This window comes from Passer domesticus, chromosome 3, assembly GCF_036417665.1.
Source record: "Passer domesticus isolate bPasDom1 chromosome 3, bPasDom1.hap1, whole genome shotgun sequence".
Taxonomy (NCBI): Eukaryota; Metazoa; Chordata; class Aves; order Passeriformes; family Passeridae; genus Passer; species Passer domesticus.
Genome location: NC_087476.1, coordinates 68037978 through 68054365, shown reverse-complemented (window position 1 = coordinate 68054365; position 16388 = coordinate 68037978). Strand labels below are relative to the sequence as shown.

At 36.3% G+C, this 16388-nt stretch overlaps 1 protein-coding gene across 5 annotated transcripts in view; it reads left to right on the top strand.

Annotated features, from left to right (window-relative positions):
• Positions 1-16388, top strand: part of FMN2 (formin 2) — a 157677-nt gene that overhangs the window by 74733 nt on the left and 66556 nt on the right. For all 5 annotated transcript variants that reach the window (XM_064413727.1, XM_064413726.1, XM_064413728.1 and 2 more), the window contains one exon: positions 11987-12048. In XM_064413727.1, the coding sequence (XP_064269797.1) occupies positions 11987-12048 (62 nt within the window). The remainder of the gene's footprint in view (positions 1-11986; positions 12049-16388) is intronic.

Genomic DNA, 16388 nt, shown 5'->3' with positions numbered 1-16388 from the left:
CTCGCTGCGCATCTTCTGCTGTGTAACCCTTTACTGCACCATGTACAGCCTTACATTGTTAGTGTCACGCTGATTATCGTCCTTCTGTTCACTCGGAACAGCGATTACACCCACCAGCAAGTACAGATCTTCCCTTTGCAGATGCCAGATGACTCACACATCATTCACCCAGCCTGGCCTTTCCCCGTTGAGCTCGGCTTACCTGAGCCCCGCTCTGCCTCGCCTCCCTGCCTCAGGCCCGCTCCTCGCCGGGCGGGGCGGTCGCGGCCCCTCGCCCATCGCGGGGCTTTCGCCGCCTGCCCGGCCGAGCACGCCCGGGCCCGGTCCCCGCTCCGGCAGCAGGTGGCAACAGCGGGCCGTGCTGCTGCTGCCGCCGCCGGGAGCTCCGCCGCCCTTCCCGGGAGACGCCGGCCCGGCCGCCGGCAGAGCGGAGCCGCTGCCGCAGCGCCCGGGAGGCGCCCGGCCGGGCGAGGCGCTGGGCCCCGCGGCACCGTCCTCACGCAGGGAATAGCTCCTTTAAACAGTAGCTCCGAGTGCGAGGAAGAGAGAGCATGATTCGAAGATGGTAGAGTGGCTTGTTTGCTGTGTCCATGCATCATCCATGATAGGGAAGGGTAAGGAAGAGTGGCGGAGAAATAATGTTTTTTTGCTTAGTCTGAGTGCCCCCTGCTCCCCATGCTGCAGTCAGTATGTTGGTGTTCCTGTACCTGTCACTTTATGAAGTACCTGGATTTCTCCTGCTTACTTGTCTTTCTCTTGCTTTGCTGTTATCCACCTGCAATGAGACATCAGGTTAATTTCTGGTGTTCTGCTGTTTCACATGAAACCTCCCCAAGCAATGGGTGTGCAGTTCTGTTTCAGTGTAGTGTGTTTTCAGTTTAGTGAAGTCGCAATTGCTTTTGCTACCTAGACACAAAACATAGCTCAGTGTTACTGAACTGAAACAATATTGCCTCCTATAACCTTAAAGTGAGTAGGCCGAAGCTAATCATTATATTGTAATAAACATACATATGTGGTTCCAAATAACTTCAAGGGGTTTTTTCTCTTAATGTATGTATTTTGGCTTTTTGCATACACGGGCATTTGGTTTTTGTTGTTATCCCAGCCTTATTTCCTTGAATTAATACCAGCTTTTGAGAAATGCTTTGGAGTGTGAAAAAAGATGGAAGTTAAAACATACACAGGCATCCGTCTGCACTCAGCTATCACAGTATTGTGATTTGAATTAGTAAAACTGTGTCATCTGTCATGTACCTAGCCAAAAATCTTTTTGCCTTGTTTTCATAATCCCACCGCACTTACAACATGGTGTCACAAGATCACAAGATCATTACATCACTTTCTTAGCATCTGTGCCTCCTTAGTACTCTAACTTCAGAATATTTGGTGAAAGGCTTAACGTGCCTTAATACAATGAAATCCCTGGTGTGTTTATCCAGACATCAGACAGGGCAGACATGTAGAATACTAGGCAACAATAATATGCTCTCTGCAGTGCCAAAAATAAAATTGTAATTTGATTTGGAGAATAAATTGAGAGTATGTGAATTTTTTTCAGTGAGATACTACCACCATTTCACAGAAGGAAAGAGAAATTTAGATTTGAGAGAAAACATCTTGGTTGTTTTGTTTTCATGGTCCTGGACCAAGAAAATTTGCCTTTTGGGTTGTGACTGAAACAGTTTCTTGTACAGCAATTATAGGCAAAGGAGGACCTGCTTTGCATGATGGTTGAAACCCTGTGTGTTTCCACACAATGCTTCCTAATTCTGCTAGTATGGATAGTGATATCACACCCAACTGGCTTGCTGAAACCATAAGCAGGGAAAACTTGTTTCTGAGTGGCAATAGGTGTCTTCACGGCTAAAAGAACTTGCAGTACTTTCTGTTGTAAATCATCAAATAGTAACAACATTCCATGTAGTATGTGGAAAATGGTTGAAGCTTGCTGATGTTAGAAAAGACTGGTAGAGAATTTCAGAGAGACCTAGCAAAGGGCAGACATGTGGTTCAAGTCTAGGTTCTTAGAAAGAGCATTCTGAGCGTTTAGTCTGGCTGCTAAATAAGGCGAGTTATGTAATATTGCCTGCTAATTTCTGCCTCGGGCTATTAGTCTGTATAAATATGAACATTTTAGCAGTATAAATGATCTTGAGTTCCAGCTGAAAATATGACCCTTCAACCTTTTGCTTTCTTTGAAGTTGCTGAAGGTTTTGCAGTTGGCTTTGGTGAGTCTAGGATTTCATAGAAATACTTTAAGTGATGGAGAAGTCCTATCCCATGAAACATTGTTTAAAAGGTTGATTTCTCTCACTTTTAGCATTTTAAATATGCTTTCCATAGTGAACTTGCCAGATTAATTTACAGATACCCTTATTCTTTCATGCTTTTGGTCTGTGAAATTACAGAGCCGTCTACTTTCAGGTATCTTGTCATGCAGGTATTTAATCATGTAGCTTCTTAACTTTGTCTAAGTTAAATAGATCAAGGAATTAAATAGAAAGACAAGTTCTTGAGGTTATTCTGCTGTCTCCTTTGTTGGTCTTTTTAATACTATACTGGTTCTAGCTCTAGTTCAAAACTTGCTTTAACTTCTAGCCACTCCTTGAGAGTTTTAGATTAGTCATTGATCATGATTACAAAGAGTGCAATTAAAGCAGTTCTTTGGGTGAGTTTTGGTCTGCTCAGCAAAGAGCAGCTCTCCCATTACTGTTGCCATCTGGATTTCATTGAGGATTAATCACTATTTTTAATATCTTTCTTTTCAATGTTGATAAAGATATTTGCACTAAGCTGGAAGCACAGTCCTATGAAAACCTAAGATATTCTCTCTTTTGTGGTAATGTTTCAAGAGCAATTACATTTTCAGAACTATGAGCTGGGCAGTTATTAGCTCATTTAGTGTTGACAAATAATTTAGTGTAAGTATTCTAAATTGCCAACCAGACACACCAGGAGCTCCATTAACTATGCACTAACTATGGGTAAATTGGGAGAAAAAAAGCTAGGATCCTAAGTTAGCTGCTTACTGCAGAGAATCTATTATTTGGAAAAAAAAGTGTGTCTTAGGTGATAGCCTGATAACTTTATCAAATACAGTAGTTCACTAGTGAATGGTTCCAGATAAATTTCTTCTTCTTCCTTCTCCTCCTGCATTTGGTTTAAATGTATAATTTATAATGAGCTCCCTAAAGCAAGAAATAAAAAGCTTGTCTCTGTTTATGGACTGCACTTCTCAGAGTTAGACATAACTTTGTTTACTGTGAACTATTCTTATAGAAATAAATTAGGTAGGATTAAATCAAAAGCCAGCAAATTTGAATTTTGAAAAAAATCCACACATAATTCAAAGTCTCAATTAGTTTTGAAGCCTGAAGCTTCATTTGTATTCCAAATAAGTGTTGCTAATTTCTTCCATTTATACAATCACTGGTAAAATTAGCCTGGTCTTAAAGCCATTGAAACCAATATTGAAAGGCATTACAGCCTATGTGGATAGAAAAGAAAAGTTTAACACACAGGAAACCCAAATTTTATGTCACCTGAATCATTAATTTAAAACTACAAATCATGTCTGTCTTCAGACAGATTGATACACAATGCCAGACCTACTGCATATGTGCTTTTGCAGTTCATGTGTTTGTACAGTTTGTTTTTATAACGTGCACTGTAAATACGTACTGACACATAAACATCCCCAAAATATATTCCTCAGATATCATGTTCTAGTAGTCTGCCCCTAAAAAATATATACTTGACAGGTATGACAATCTTTCTTTTGAGAGCCTCTAAATGAAATGCCTGTGGCATGCTGTACTACCTTAACCAGAAAGTGAAAAGGCTTAGTACAAACTGATACTGAAATAAAAGCCAAGGGGCATTGGGGTTTTTTATAGCAACAAGTACATTTTTTGTAACAGAAATCTTATATATAAAACATATCTATATGCCAATATTAATTTTATATTAAAATCTTGTTCTTGAAACACTTTAAAATACATTTAAGGGTCAGGAACCTAGTGAACAACCCCCTACTATAATCATAAAGCACAGTTATATATTTTTTAACTTATTTAAGTGTGTATTATATAATTAGCATTTGTATACTGTTAAGCCTTCAGTAGTGTTTTGGGAGTTATCATAGTGATCCTTTTCAGTTTGCAGAAAATCTTGAATCGTGCCGCTCAGTCTCACACTTCAAATATACTCCCCGATGGCCAGCCCCTGGCAGGTTCATTGAGGCTGTTTGCTCCTCTATGCACTGTAGTTTAAAATACGCATAATCTGGTAAAATGCCAGTCTTTTCTCAACCTTCCTATATCCCACACCCATGTTTTTTTCACCTGCCAAATTCAAACAAATCTTATCTAAACAATTAAGATAAGCATTGAAGTAGTCTCTATAGTCAAATCAGCAAACCTCTCAAAGCCAGAACTGAAATACAATATCTCTAAATTAAACAGTCTACAATGGCAATCATGTTTGTATTTAAACATTTTATTCTGAAAGGATTACAGCATTGCTCTCCACTTTTTTTTTCCTGCCTAGACAAGAAGGCGACATACTGAGTCAAACAAAATATATTTGTTCTCTATGAGCTGAACTCGCGCACTTTTTGTAAACAAACTGTATAGGTGTATGAAGTTTGACTTCACATAATCAGTAACTGCTGTCCTTAACAAAGTAGGCACTTGTTTGAAATGTATGTAATGTAACTGTTTATATTAACTGTGTACAGCTATATAAAATCTGGTGATATATTTTGTTGTATGTGTGAATATATATTTACACGTATGTAGAAAACCTCTATTGATACAGTTTTTATGTTAGGGAACAGAACAACTGTCTACAAGTTGTCTGAAAGTTGAATTATGTTTAGAAGAGAAAAATCATGCCAAAGATTCAGTCGTTTCAATGAAGTCTTCTACTTTTGTTGCTTCAAATTTTGCCAAACATATTCATACTTAATTCTCTCTTATTGCTTCCTAGAAATATGGGTGCATGTTCTTGAAGGTATTTAAAACTTTTAAGTAATTTGAAAACAGCCTAAAGGAACAGCTCAACCTAATCCATGGCTTCTGCTTGGAAATTTAGTTTACTGTTCTGGTTTCTTATACAAGCTTTAGATCAAGGTGAATTACTGCCACAGTAAAACTGTGTGCAAGCAGTTCTAAGTGGTGTCTTGCCTCTGATCCATGCTGTATGTACCTGTGTTGAAGCCCCAGTCTCTCTAGTGCTTTGTGCATTTAACATTGTCAGGATGAAAACTTTGAGTATATCTTAATATACAAGTATATCACAAAGGTACTGAGGGCAAGAACGTAAGTAATAATATGAAATTATTAATTTATGGTAACTCAGTGTGAACATACTCCACCTACTAATTTTCAGTGGGGGTGGTTTGCAAGCTATGTGAGTCATATTTAAGAATTCTTTTCTTTCCCTTATTTTCTGAGGATCTTTAAATATTATACAGTCATGACCCTTGTTGGATTGCCACAATTTACATTAGCACAGGGACATAAGGCTTTAGCACTTTTGTGTAAACACAACATTTATTTCAAAGAGCCTCATTTGGTATTTAACTTTCTGCATTAGAGATTCACATTTCTTTTACTAAAGATAAAGAAGAATCCCGAGAAAGTAGCAGTAGTTGTCAAGTTGTTGGAACTATTACATATAAAAAATATTACCTTGTAAATTTTAGATGAATTATGTCAAAAGTGATATGGGAGAAAAGGAAAAAAACTGGGGTGTGGAGAAAGGGGGGAGGGGGGCAGGATTGGGAGGTGGGGGTGGGAAGGAGGGCCTAACCAAGGGATATGAAGTTTTGAAGTTGTGGGTTTTCTATGTAACCAATAAGAGCCTGAAAGTTTTGCAGATTAGTTTATTTAAAAATATAAATACTGAGTATTTGTTGGATATAAATCTGGGTTTATTTTGCAAGTAGCTCGATGTTACATCCAAACATAATCTTTGTAGGAGCAAAAGAAGTCATTGCAGTTTGATCACCTTCTTAGGCTCTTTTGGCTCTTTCGTTAATGAGAACACTGATGCCGGTGTTTTGTCTTCTGCTTCTGAATTGAGCAGTTCAGCTCTCAGTCATTCCAGTGAACCTGATGAAATTGTTTGCATTGGAACTTTTTTTTACATGTGTCATGTTCCATTTTTCTCCAAATACATCTGTCAGAGAAGGCTTCCATTCTGTATTCACAGATCAATTCTGTATGTATTCTGTATCTGTTATTTTTCTTTGGTTTTTTTGATAAAAGCATAAGTTGATCAAGCTATATATCATCTGACTTGTTTTTCTTGTATCAGAGTTCTCCAATTTTTAAGGTTTTGCCAGTATACTGATTTTCTAATGGTGTTGGATTTTGACCACTTTGTATTTACTGCCATTACATTTTTCTTGAGGAAGCTATTGTTTGTAATTAACTCAGAAAAAAAATTAAGGAAGATCATTCAAAGTGACACATTGGATGTGCTCACGTACTTATGTGTCTTTTTTTTTCTTGCAAATACCCTTTTTAGATAATTTAAAATAATTATAAGTCCTGTGAAATCTGGTTGAATGAATTTTAGTGGTACCACTCTGCCTAAAAAATTATGTAGCAGTTTTGAGGCTCTAATTATATAAAGCTTACTGTTTCTATAATTTTTATATATTGATATAGGTTCTTAATAACAAGAGTCAATTTTTTGTTGTAAGACTGATTGATGCCTTTTCAGTTTTTTTCACTCTTCAGCTTACAGTAATATTCCTGGGGTATAGATGATTTCACTGGAGTAGAGATATCTGGGGATCAAAGCCTGGAAAAAGTACCATGGAAGTTGGTATCCTATAATCTTTCCATGTTAGAGTCTCATGAATGGTGTAACACCCCAGATGAGTGCCACACACAGAACTGTGTGGTAAGAGTACTGTGGTTAGTTGCTGTAGAAACAGGAGGTCCTTCACTCAGTGAAGAAGAATAGATCTTCCTTTGTATTTTGCTGTGCTGACCATCTGTTTCTGCCATTTGTCAGAGAAGTTGTGAAGTCTTGCAGAAACTCCTGGTGTTCTTCTGGAGAAGGAGAGCAGATGTGAGAGTGAGGAGGCAAAGATGTGCAGGAGGAAAAAAGGACTGGCCTCTTGAAGCAATACTGCTTGGTTTTTGGAGAGTCACGGAGAAGTCAGTTGAGGTGGAAATCAGCAGGAAGGATTTAGATGGATGGTTTGCTTGTTTGCATCCCTGAAGGATAGATCTGAATAGGGCAGTACAGGTTCAGATGTGATTTTAATTCAGCTACTGCTTCTTTATGAGGACGTAAACTGTAATCTGTTATCAGTCAAGTGGGATTTGGAAAATGCTTAGTCAGTTTTTTGGGACACAGCGGTGATTCCAGGAGGTTTCAAGAAGGAGACGCTTAATTTTAGATGGAGTCCAGAGACAGAAAAGCTTAGGAAGCATACTTGGAAAGGCTAGAGAAATTGAGTGTGATTTGAAACCTGCCCTGAGAAAAGGGAAGGCTAAGACTAAGAATTCAACTGAATACCACTTTTCTGGAAGTCATCCATATGTGAGTGTGCTAATGAGAGTTTTATGACACAAAAGTTGGATCCAAAGGGTCTGGTTTATAACACTTTTTTTTCTTTATGAAATTCTGCTCAGTGGGAAACTTTGAATTTTGGCCTTTTCATTTTAAAAGGAAATTCCAAGGCTTTGGACTTTGAAAGAAAATAGGGTTTCCATGGAGTACCCAGGTGTAGGAAGTTGTCTTTTCTCTAACAGCTTGTATAAATGGTACCGTTGGTGGATTTAGACTCATAGCCACAGGGAGATGTAGGTTATCTGTGTCTGCGTTGCCTATTGGCTTTGGTTTGGTGGCAGCTAGTAGTTAATGTGCTCCTAGATATATGAATATCAAGAGCAGTGATCTGTTTAACAAAGGAAAAAAATACAGCAACGCCCTTTTATAGTCTTCCTGACAATACACTGGGCATCCTGCAGCTTCCTGCTCATGGTATTTTCTCATATATTTCCTCTTCAGGATTACATTTGCTGTCAATAAGATTGATCTTGTTGTTGGATTGGTTACTGTCTTGCCCTGAAGACTTGAGGGTGGTGATAATTTACTGTTTGGTTTATTTTTTGTATATTGCTTTGTTTTTGGTTTCTTTTCAGTTTTTTGCTTTTGTGGGGTTTTTTTGTTTGTTTTTGTTTTTATTTTTAAAATATGTCTCGGTTTTAAATTGTCTTCTGTGTATATGGAAGATGATGTATCAATTTTCAGTTCAACTATGCCTTTGAAATGATCATGTGCCCTAATCTCACTTTTTTACATATGTTGCTCACAAGCAACATATCCTCCTGTCAGGGGGCGTAGCTTCTACTTGAAAATCTGTTGACAGTAATAAAAATAGTAATCGTTGTCTCTCTATTTGCATTTTTCTTTTGTCTTTCTAGCTTCAATCTAATGTCTAAATTGGCTTTTTAATGTGAGATTATATATATTTTTTTTAAATTCAGTTTATATCGTAGAAATACAGAATGGAAAGAAAACTGTTCCATTCTGCTATAACTTTAATATTCTACCATTAAATAATAAGATATGATTTCTGTCACAAATATACCAGTTTAGATTTCTGCGTAGATTATAACCCAAACAGTGAGAGTATCAGGAAAGCTGAGAAGCAGCAAGAGTTCCCCAAACCCTTTGATTTGGCTATAAATCCTTTGAAATTTCTTCTTCTTCTCTGTTCTTTATAGTATCAACTAATCATTTGTGATTGATCCCCAACTCTTCATTTTACTAGGTGGATTTTTTCTAGTCATCTATTGACCCTGGCTTGTTTAAATGGAAAAAGAAATTGTTGGTTTGTAATTCTGTTAATTTTTTTTCTGTGGGCGTCTGGACATAGTTGGTTCAAATTTGATTTAATCATATCTATATATTTATGTATATATACATAATAATATATATGCAGCAAATAATTTTACAGTGTTAGGGCTTCACAATGAAGCTGGTTTAATTGGCAGCAATGGCAATAGGAATGCAAGAAAAAAACAAAACTGAGATCTTGACAGTAAGAACTAAATTCATGGGTCTGAAGTGATTAAAGTTCTTTCTGTTAGAGCAAAAGCCAATAGATATTCTTTACATTCATAGTAGTCAAGGCCAGGAAATTTCAATGTCAGCTTTGAAACAAGAAAAAATCACTTTCTAAACCAGTGACATGGGTGAAAATATCCAGCATCTGCAAGACTAATACAAACCCTTCTCCAGTTGTTTCCATCAGAGTATACTGGAACTGCAGCATGGCTAAAAATATTTTCATACGAGGAAATTAATCTTTGTCTGTGTTTCATCATTCTATTGCCACCACATATGGAATCTTTTGGTTAGATATTTGTGTAGTCATGCTGATTGTAGGGGGCATGTTTAACTAGTAAGCTTGGCTACATAAGGAGACATCATTGGTTTTTTTTCAGTTCAAATTGCCTAGGTAATGGAATTAAATATGCAGTCGTTCTGATTTATGTTACCAGCTATTGTGTTCTTTAGGACAATGCTGCAGGTTTGCCTAAGAACAGAAGCTCATATCCTCACTCCTCAGAGTATGGGGAGCATGCCTAAGGTGTACATGGAAAAATCCTAGTGAGATGTTGGAGTGCTGCTTATGAACATAGGCAGGTTTAGATGAAACACAAAGAAATATATTTCTCTTTGGAGGCAGAGACTTGAAGAATATATCCTAGGATCTAACTTCTCCATGTCCTTGTCTCAGACTGATTTGTTTTAAGCAGCTCCCTGAAGTATGTACACTCTTCTGCATACCTGTTTTGTTGAAAGTACACAGACCTGGCACCATTGTGTTTGCCAGGCGTTCTCTTATCTCCTGCAAGCATTCAAACAAAAGTGTTCTATTGCTCCCTGAGTAATCCGTGGGTGATCTTAACATTGAGCAAAAAGTCAGGGCAGGAACTTATGTTGAATTTCTTAGTGCAGGAGTGGACAGTCTCTGGGAGGAAGGGGGGTGGAGTAGGGAGAAGACAGCCACAACTCCAAATAAATAGCTGAAGGGTTGTAAGTGTGTCTATACATGAAAACATTGCATAAGCATAAAAGTGCTGAAATGTTAGATAGTATAAACTGAGTTTCATAATATATCCTGTGTTTTATAAAGCTGTTTGTATATAGGTTTTGATGTTAGTGTTTTCTTAGAGCTCTCAAACCTATCTTGACCCAGTTTCTATTTGCATGCTACTTTTAGTATCCAGTTCTACAAGGCAAATTTGGCACATTTTTAAGCATACAGATAGTCTTATTGAGCAACAGGGCTTATTAAATACAATGTATAATACTGTACCCTGTGTAGAGGGCATCTTTAAGTCTCTGTTGCGACAATTATACTTGGATGAGGGAGGGAGGGAAGTTTAAAAATACCCCAAATAATTAGTAGCAGATTTTTGCATATGCCCCCTACCCCAAAAGAAAACAAAAAACATGCTGCTTCCTGAACTGTTAACTGTTACATAGGCTGCTACATTGCTTTCTGGTAAGGGAAAAATAGAAAAAAAACCCCATGTTATTTCTGAAAAAATAAAGAACTTTTCAATTATTTTTTGGTTTAGTCCTAAAAGTTAGCTTTGTGCTCTGCTTAGAGATACAGTGTGACCTGCTTAGTTTAATCAAGGTCAGCACTTTTTTGTTTATAATTTTCTTATACTGCAACTAGAACTATGTCTCAGGCCTGGAAAGGAGAAACATGATAAGTCCCAGACTCAGAGTGCTATCTCTAGATGGCAATCAGAAACACATGAGCTTGAATTATATTCTGTAGTCTTTAGGTGTATACAGAATTTCTCTGTGACTGTTAAGGACATGGATTTATAGGACAAAAATTAACTTGCTGCAGGGCCTCTCTCTCTGATCAATGTTGCAATTTCTAGATTAATCTTACCTGGGGAGTCATTCAGCTTATTGTACAAGTGCACTCACACACCACTCACACACAAACACACACAAAGCCCATTACTGAAAAAGGGTACAAATTAATGACATGCAAAGTAGTAAAAGTCTGGTGTAATATGATAAAAATTATTCATTGCCATCACATATATTCTAAGGCAATATTCTAAATTTCAAGATCTGGATGAGGGAAATTTGATTTATATAGCTTTTAAATGAATGGTCACTGTGCTTGCAAAAATATGTAAGAGGAAGACTGAAATGCACAATTTGAAAAATAAATCTTCGTATTTGCTGAGAACAATTTTTCAATAGTTAGCACAAATATTTCCTGTGCTTTGTGAAATGTTTCTATAACAATTGGGGGGGGTCAGGGTTCCATTTCTCTATGTGTGTACCTCTTAATGATTTTTTTTTTTTTAAATCCAGGTTAGGTAGTAGAAATCACTCTATTTGAGATGGGGGTTTTTGATGCTGAAAAAAATACAGTATGTGTGTGGCGCCAGAATTGGTTGGGAACAGGAAAGGCATATTTTGTATCCATGCTAAATGTGTCGGCTTAGTGCATAGAAGACTTGACCCTTGTCAGGTGTTTTGAAGTTAACTGGCTGACTTATGGATTAATGAGTTTAAGACTGAAGTCAACCAGCGACAGGAATGAGCTTTGTTGTGTGAGTGTGTGTGTGTGGCTGTGGTGCAGATTTACAAATTTTTATAATGCTTTCAGCTGGACCATGAAAGTCTGATGTAAAGCTTATCTCTGATCTCTGACTATGGCCATACTTGTGGGATCATGTTTGTGTGTTTGGGGGGAGGGAGATGAATTCTTTAACACTTGACACCTGGCTCTGCCAGGTTTCTAGCTATACTATACTGCACTATTCAAGGCATTAATAAAGTTAAAACTTTAAGCTGTATGACCAGTAGGTCATAAAAAACTGTTGCCTGAGTATTGTGACCAGCTTTCTTTCACAGCTGGATTATCATCCTGAACAAATAACTCTTTTTTCTTTTCTCTTTTTTATAGCTGTTGTGAACTTGGACAACTCTGTGGTTGACTTAGAGACGCTGCAAGCCCTCTATGAGAATGTGAGTAATCAGAGGAAGTCCATAAAATGTAGGAATAAATGTGTATCCATGTGAAGGTATTTTTACTTGGCATCAATAATATCCAGAAAGCTTGTAGAAGAAGTCCCATTTTGAAGTGACTTAATTTTCCCCAAAAGCAATGAAAATGCCAAGTACTTAAATTGCATTTATTGCCATTGTGTGTTTTATGAATTGCATGTATTTCTACATAAGTAACATGATCAACTTCTAAATGACTAAACAGACATTAGTTTTGGTCCTTTTTTGGCTTCTTGGGTGTGGCAGTCTTTGATCAATAATACCAAACTTTATGCTCCACACCTTTGACTTCACTTTGTAATTTTATTAATATAAAAATACTGCTAACCTAAAAAAAAAAGTTTTGATAACAGAAGTAATTCTCTTTATGGAACTGGAACACTTAATTATTGTTGTTTCAGGGATTGCTCCAAAATAATTTATACTTCTTTGAAATGAAAATAATCTCTCTAAGATAATGTAATAAAAAGTAGTATAAACTTCCAGGGGCTTTCTAAATGTCTGATAGTAATAATAAGATAATTTTGGCCTTTAGGTATGTAAAATCAGGGATTCAGAATATGCTCAAGCATGTTCTACAACTTGACAAAGCCTGTCACATAAAAAATTCAAAATGGTGTCTCTTAGGAGCACGTTTCTGCCTTTGGCTGAGGCCAGTGAACATTACTCCGTCTGTGAGTGCAGTGCCTGAATATGTGGAGGTCTGGCTAGACATCTCTTGAAAGAGTGAGGAGGCTTTCTCTTTGCCCTCCAAAGAACTTAGTAATATGAGATGTAAAGCTGTGAGCCACAGAATGGCATTGAAGGCCAGCGTATGGTATTGTACTAGATCCTTAACTTCCCTCATGTAGTTTTGATAATGTTAATTAATTTAACACCTTTCAGATGTTTGGCTTTTAGACTTCAGCTTTTAGTCATCTGCTTTGGAATGACTTGATGGTTTATGAAGTCCTTCTAAATAATCCACTTTGAGGTGCAAAAAGAGAGATGGTAAGCTCTAGTCCACTTTACAGAAAAACTGAGGAGCTAAACAAAACAGAAAAAACCAAAAGTCAGACAAGAGCTAGAAAGGACTTTCACTATTCATCCCTGAAGAACTAGGTTAACCAACACGGCTCAGGAAGATAATGATCAAAAGAGAAACCTATTCCAACAAAACCTATTCCAAATCTCTATGAACACTTTGCTTCTTTGCTCCACAACATTTCTGTTTTGGCCTATGATATTTTACTTTAAATTACTTTTAATCTTCTTCCTTACACAGTACATATATATTCCATACCATACAGTTTTTAGCATGCAAAAAATTTGAATTAATTTTATAAGTTACATATGTGTGAATGTGAGAGATTTTCTTGTGGGAAGTATGGAATAGATGCTGCAGTCATTATCAGTTTTTGCATGCTTCTCTTTCTTATTGTGAACAAATTTTTTTTTCATGTCGGTTTGAAAATATATTCCTCCTATGTTGATAATGTACTAAAACTTTTCAAATGTTTACTAAATGTCATCCCTAATATACTTCAGAATCCGAATATAATGGATTATTTGCAAATTTGCAGTTCATTAAAATAACCAAATGTCATTGTGTCCATTTGGTAATTACCTTCACTTATGATAGAAAATGTCTAGGAAATGTCCTGATTAAGGAAAATACCATGTGTAAATCTCAGGAAAGACTCAAATTTTTGAATGTCTAATATATTTCTTTGCTTTGAATAGAAAACAGACAAGTCCAACTTTATTATATTTGTTTGGGTAGAAGACAGAAAAAAACCAAAACCACAACCAAAAACCAAACAGATTGCAGGAAAAGCCTCCGTTTACTTGGATAGGATTTTATAGGGGGACGTGAATTTTAATCCTGGATCTTCTTTTTGATGAAACTCTGTCTTGAAAGAAGCTTTCTTTTTAGTTAACTTTTGTTTTCTTTTTTTCCTTTCATCCTTTTGTCAAAACACTTCAGACCTTGCATTTTCTTCCCTTGCTAGCTTCACTAATTATAACAATATTGTTCAATAACTGTTGTAAGTAATGGGTGGTACCAGAGAGCCTGGCATGTTTGATTCCTCCCTTATTTCTCAATCTCATCCTGTGTTGTAAGTGGGAATAACTTTGCAGCATTTACTTCGTAGCCATTTACTTAATTTTTAGTTCTTAGGGGTTTTTTATTGGATTGAGGTTTTTTTTGCTGGATATTTAAATACCACTGTACTAGTCTTCAGTCTTTCTATTTGATCTGTATGGAACATATGGGAGCATTTGTTTTACAGTCTTCCTTCAGAATGTAATAATTTTTTTTCTGATTGCATGTGTCTGGCATAGTGCTTTCCCTTCTTAAATGTGAATGAAATTTGGGCAGTCTCCAAACCTAAACACACCCTAATTTCAAAAGCCACAGTCGCGAGGGTTCAATTCCTGTTTACTGAGGAATTAAACTCCTGTTAAACCACAAAGATATTGTATATATCTTAGTGACTTTTTATAAACTAAGAAGCCCACACCCCACCAAAGACCCAAGCCCTCAATAATTTATTTAATATTATTAAGTAGAATTGTATTAAGTGAGAAAGACTGTGTTAGTGCAGCATTGTACTGTACAGTCAAATAGCTCTTAGGTGTGGCTGTGTAGTTTGCTTTGTGAAGAGTTGTTTAAATACGTGTTGATAATTAGTTATGTATCAATATCTAGACAGTTTTAATAGGAGACTTTTTGTAGATAAAACTACATGTGGAAGTGTTACTTAAATATGCTTTTCCAAATTCTCTAACAATGCAATCAGGTGATAGCTATAATTAGAGAGAAGGCAGGTAAAATTCATTCAAATTGCTGTATGGTGTCAGGACATATTGGTTGTGACGAGACATGTAGCAACTGGCAAATCAGTGAATGTTTCCTTTGAAAACAGATTGCCTCTTAGCAGCTGGGGTTGTAGCTTAAGTATCACTGAAACAAGGTATGCTGCTTCTGCTTGCATCTTTGCTATATCATGAAAACAGTTGTATAAAAACGGATTAAAAATGCTATTGAATAATTTATTATCTTTCATCTATGAATTTTCCCTTTTTACATCACAAAAGAAACTTGTATATTTTCATAATTAGGTTCCCAGTAAATTGACCACAGTGTCTTTATCTTTAAAAGACTTAGGTCAATGCTTTCAAATACCTCAAAATGCCTTTACAAGAGAAAAAGGACATCCAGAAGTCTGAGTGCCTGACAGTTCTCTGCCATTAAGATTCAAACTTTCTCCTCAGTTATTTCTTGTGATTTGTTTTTTCTTATTTTAAACTAGCAATTACAATGTGATGTCTTTTTGGTTTTTTTGGCAAAGCCTATAAATTGTACTTGAGTTCTGATGATCCAGCTTAAAAAGAATATGATATTTATTATTAACCAGAGTATCTCTGTATATCCTTGTTTCATCTACTGTTGACAAAATTTCTTAGACAACTCAATGTTTTTGAAATATATAACACAAACTTTTAAAGTCAAGTTTGCAAAAAATAAAATTCCATACATTTAAACTGATCTAAACTTGGAGCTAAGGTTCTGTTGTAAGGAAAGAAAAAACTAACCAGGAAATGTATAAGATTTGTATTGTGAGATGGAAAAAAGGCCCTTATGAATTTTGGTAAGAGCAATTACAGGCTAAATTCATACTCTGGAACAAAATGGGAAAATAATTAAACTGAAGTAGAATATTTTTGTAGTAATTTAATTCAGATTTATGCTGTCTGATTTTAGATATCATTAATATCAAATTCTAGTACATTATATTATTTTTTCCATTTCTGATGCTATATATCTATATCTAGGTAAAATTCAAGGAAAGAAAGAGCAGTAACATTCAAATAGGTGCTAATGCAATCAGGTTAATGACTTTTATGAGAAGTATTTATTGAATATGTTCTCTCAAAACAAATTTGAAGGCCAGTATAAAAGCTTTTTTAAAAATTATCCATCTGTAAATTGGAGAACAAATAGGCATTTGTTAAAAAAGAACACTGGTAAAATTCTGAGAAATTATCTTTGATAATATTTATGCAATAGACACAGTATTCCTTTTCTGTCAGAATTTAAAGTACCCATCAATCACAATTCTGGATACCTGAGCCATAATTACTGACTTGAAATTCAGGTTTGATTCTGAGCTTGGCTTGTATACTTCAACTTCTTGATTTTGGTGAAGGGTGTAAACTAACTTTCTTGAGTTTTGCTCTGGCCTGCCCGTGAGTGGATCATGCTCAGCCTTTGCATCTCTGACAGTTATTACTTTGCATACACAACCTGAGAATAA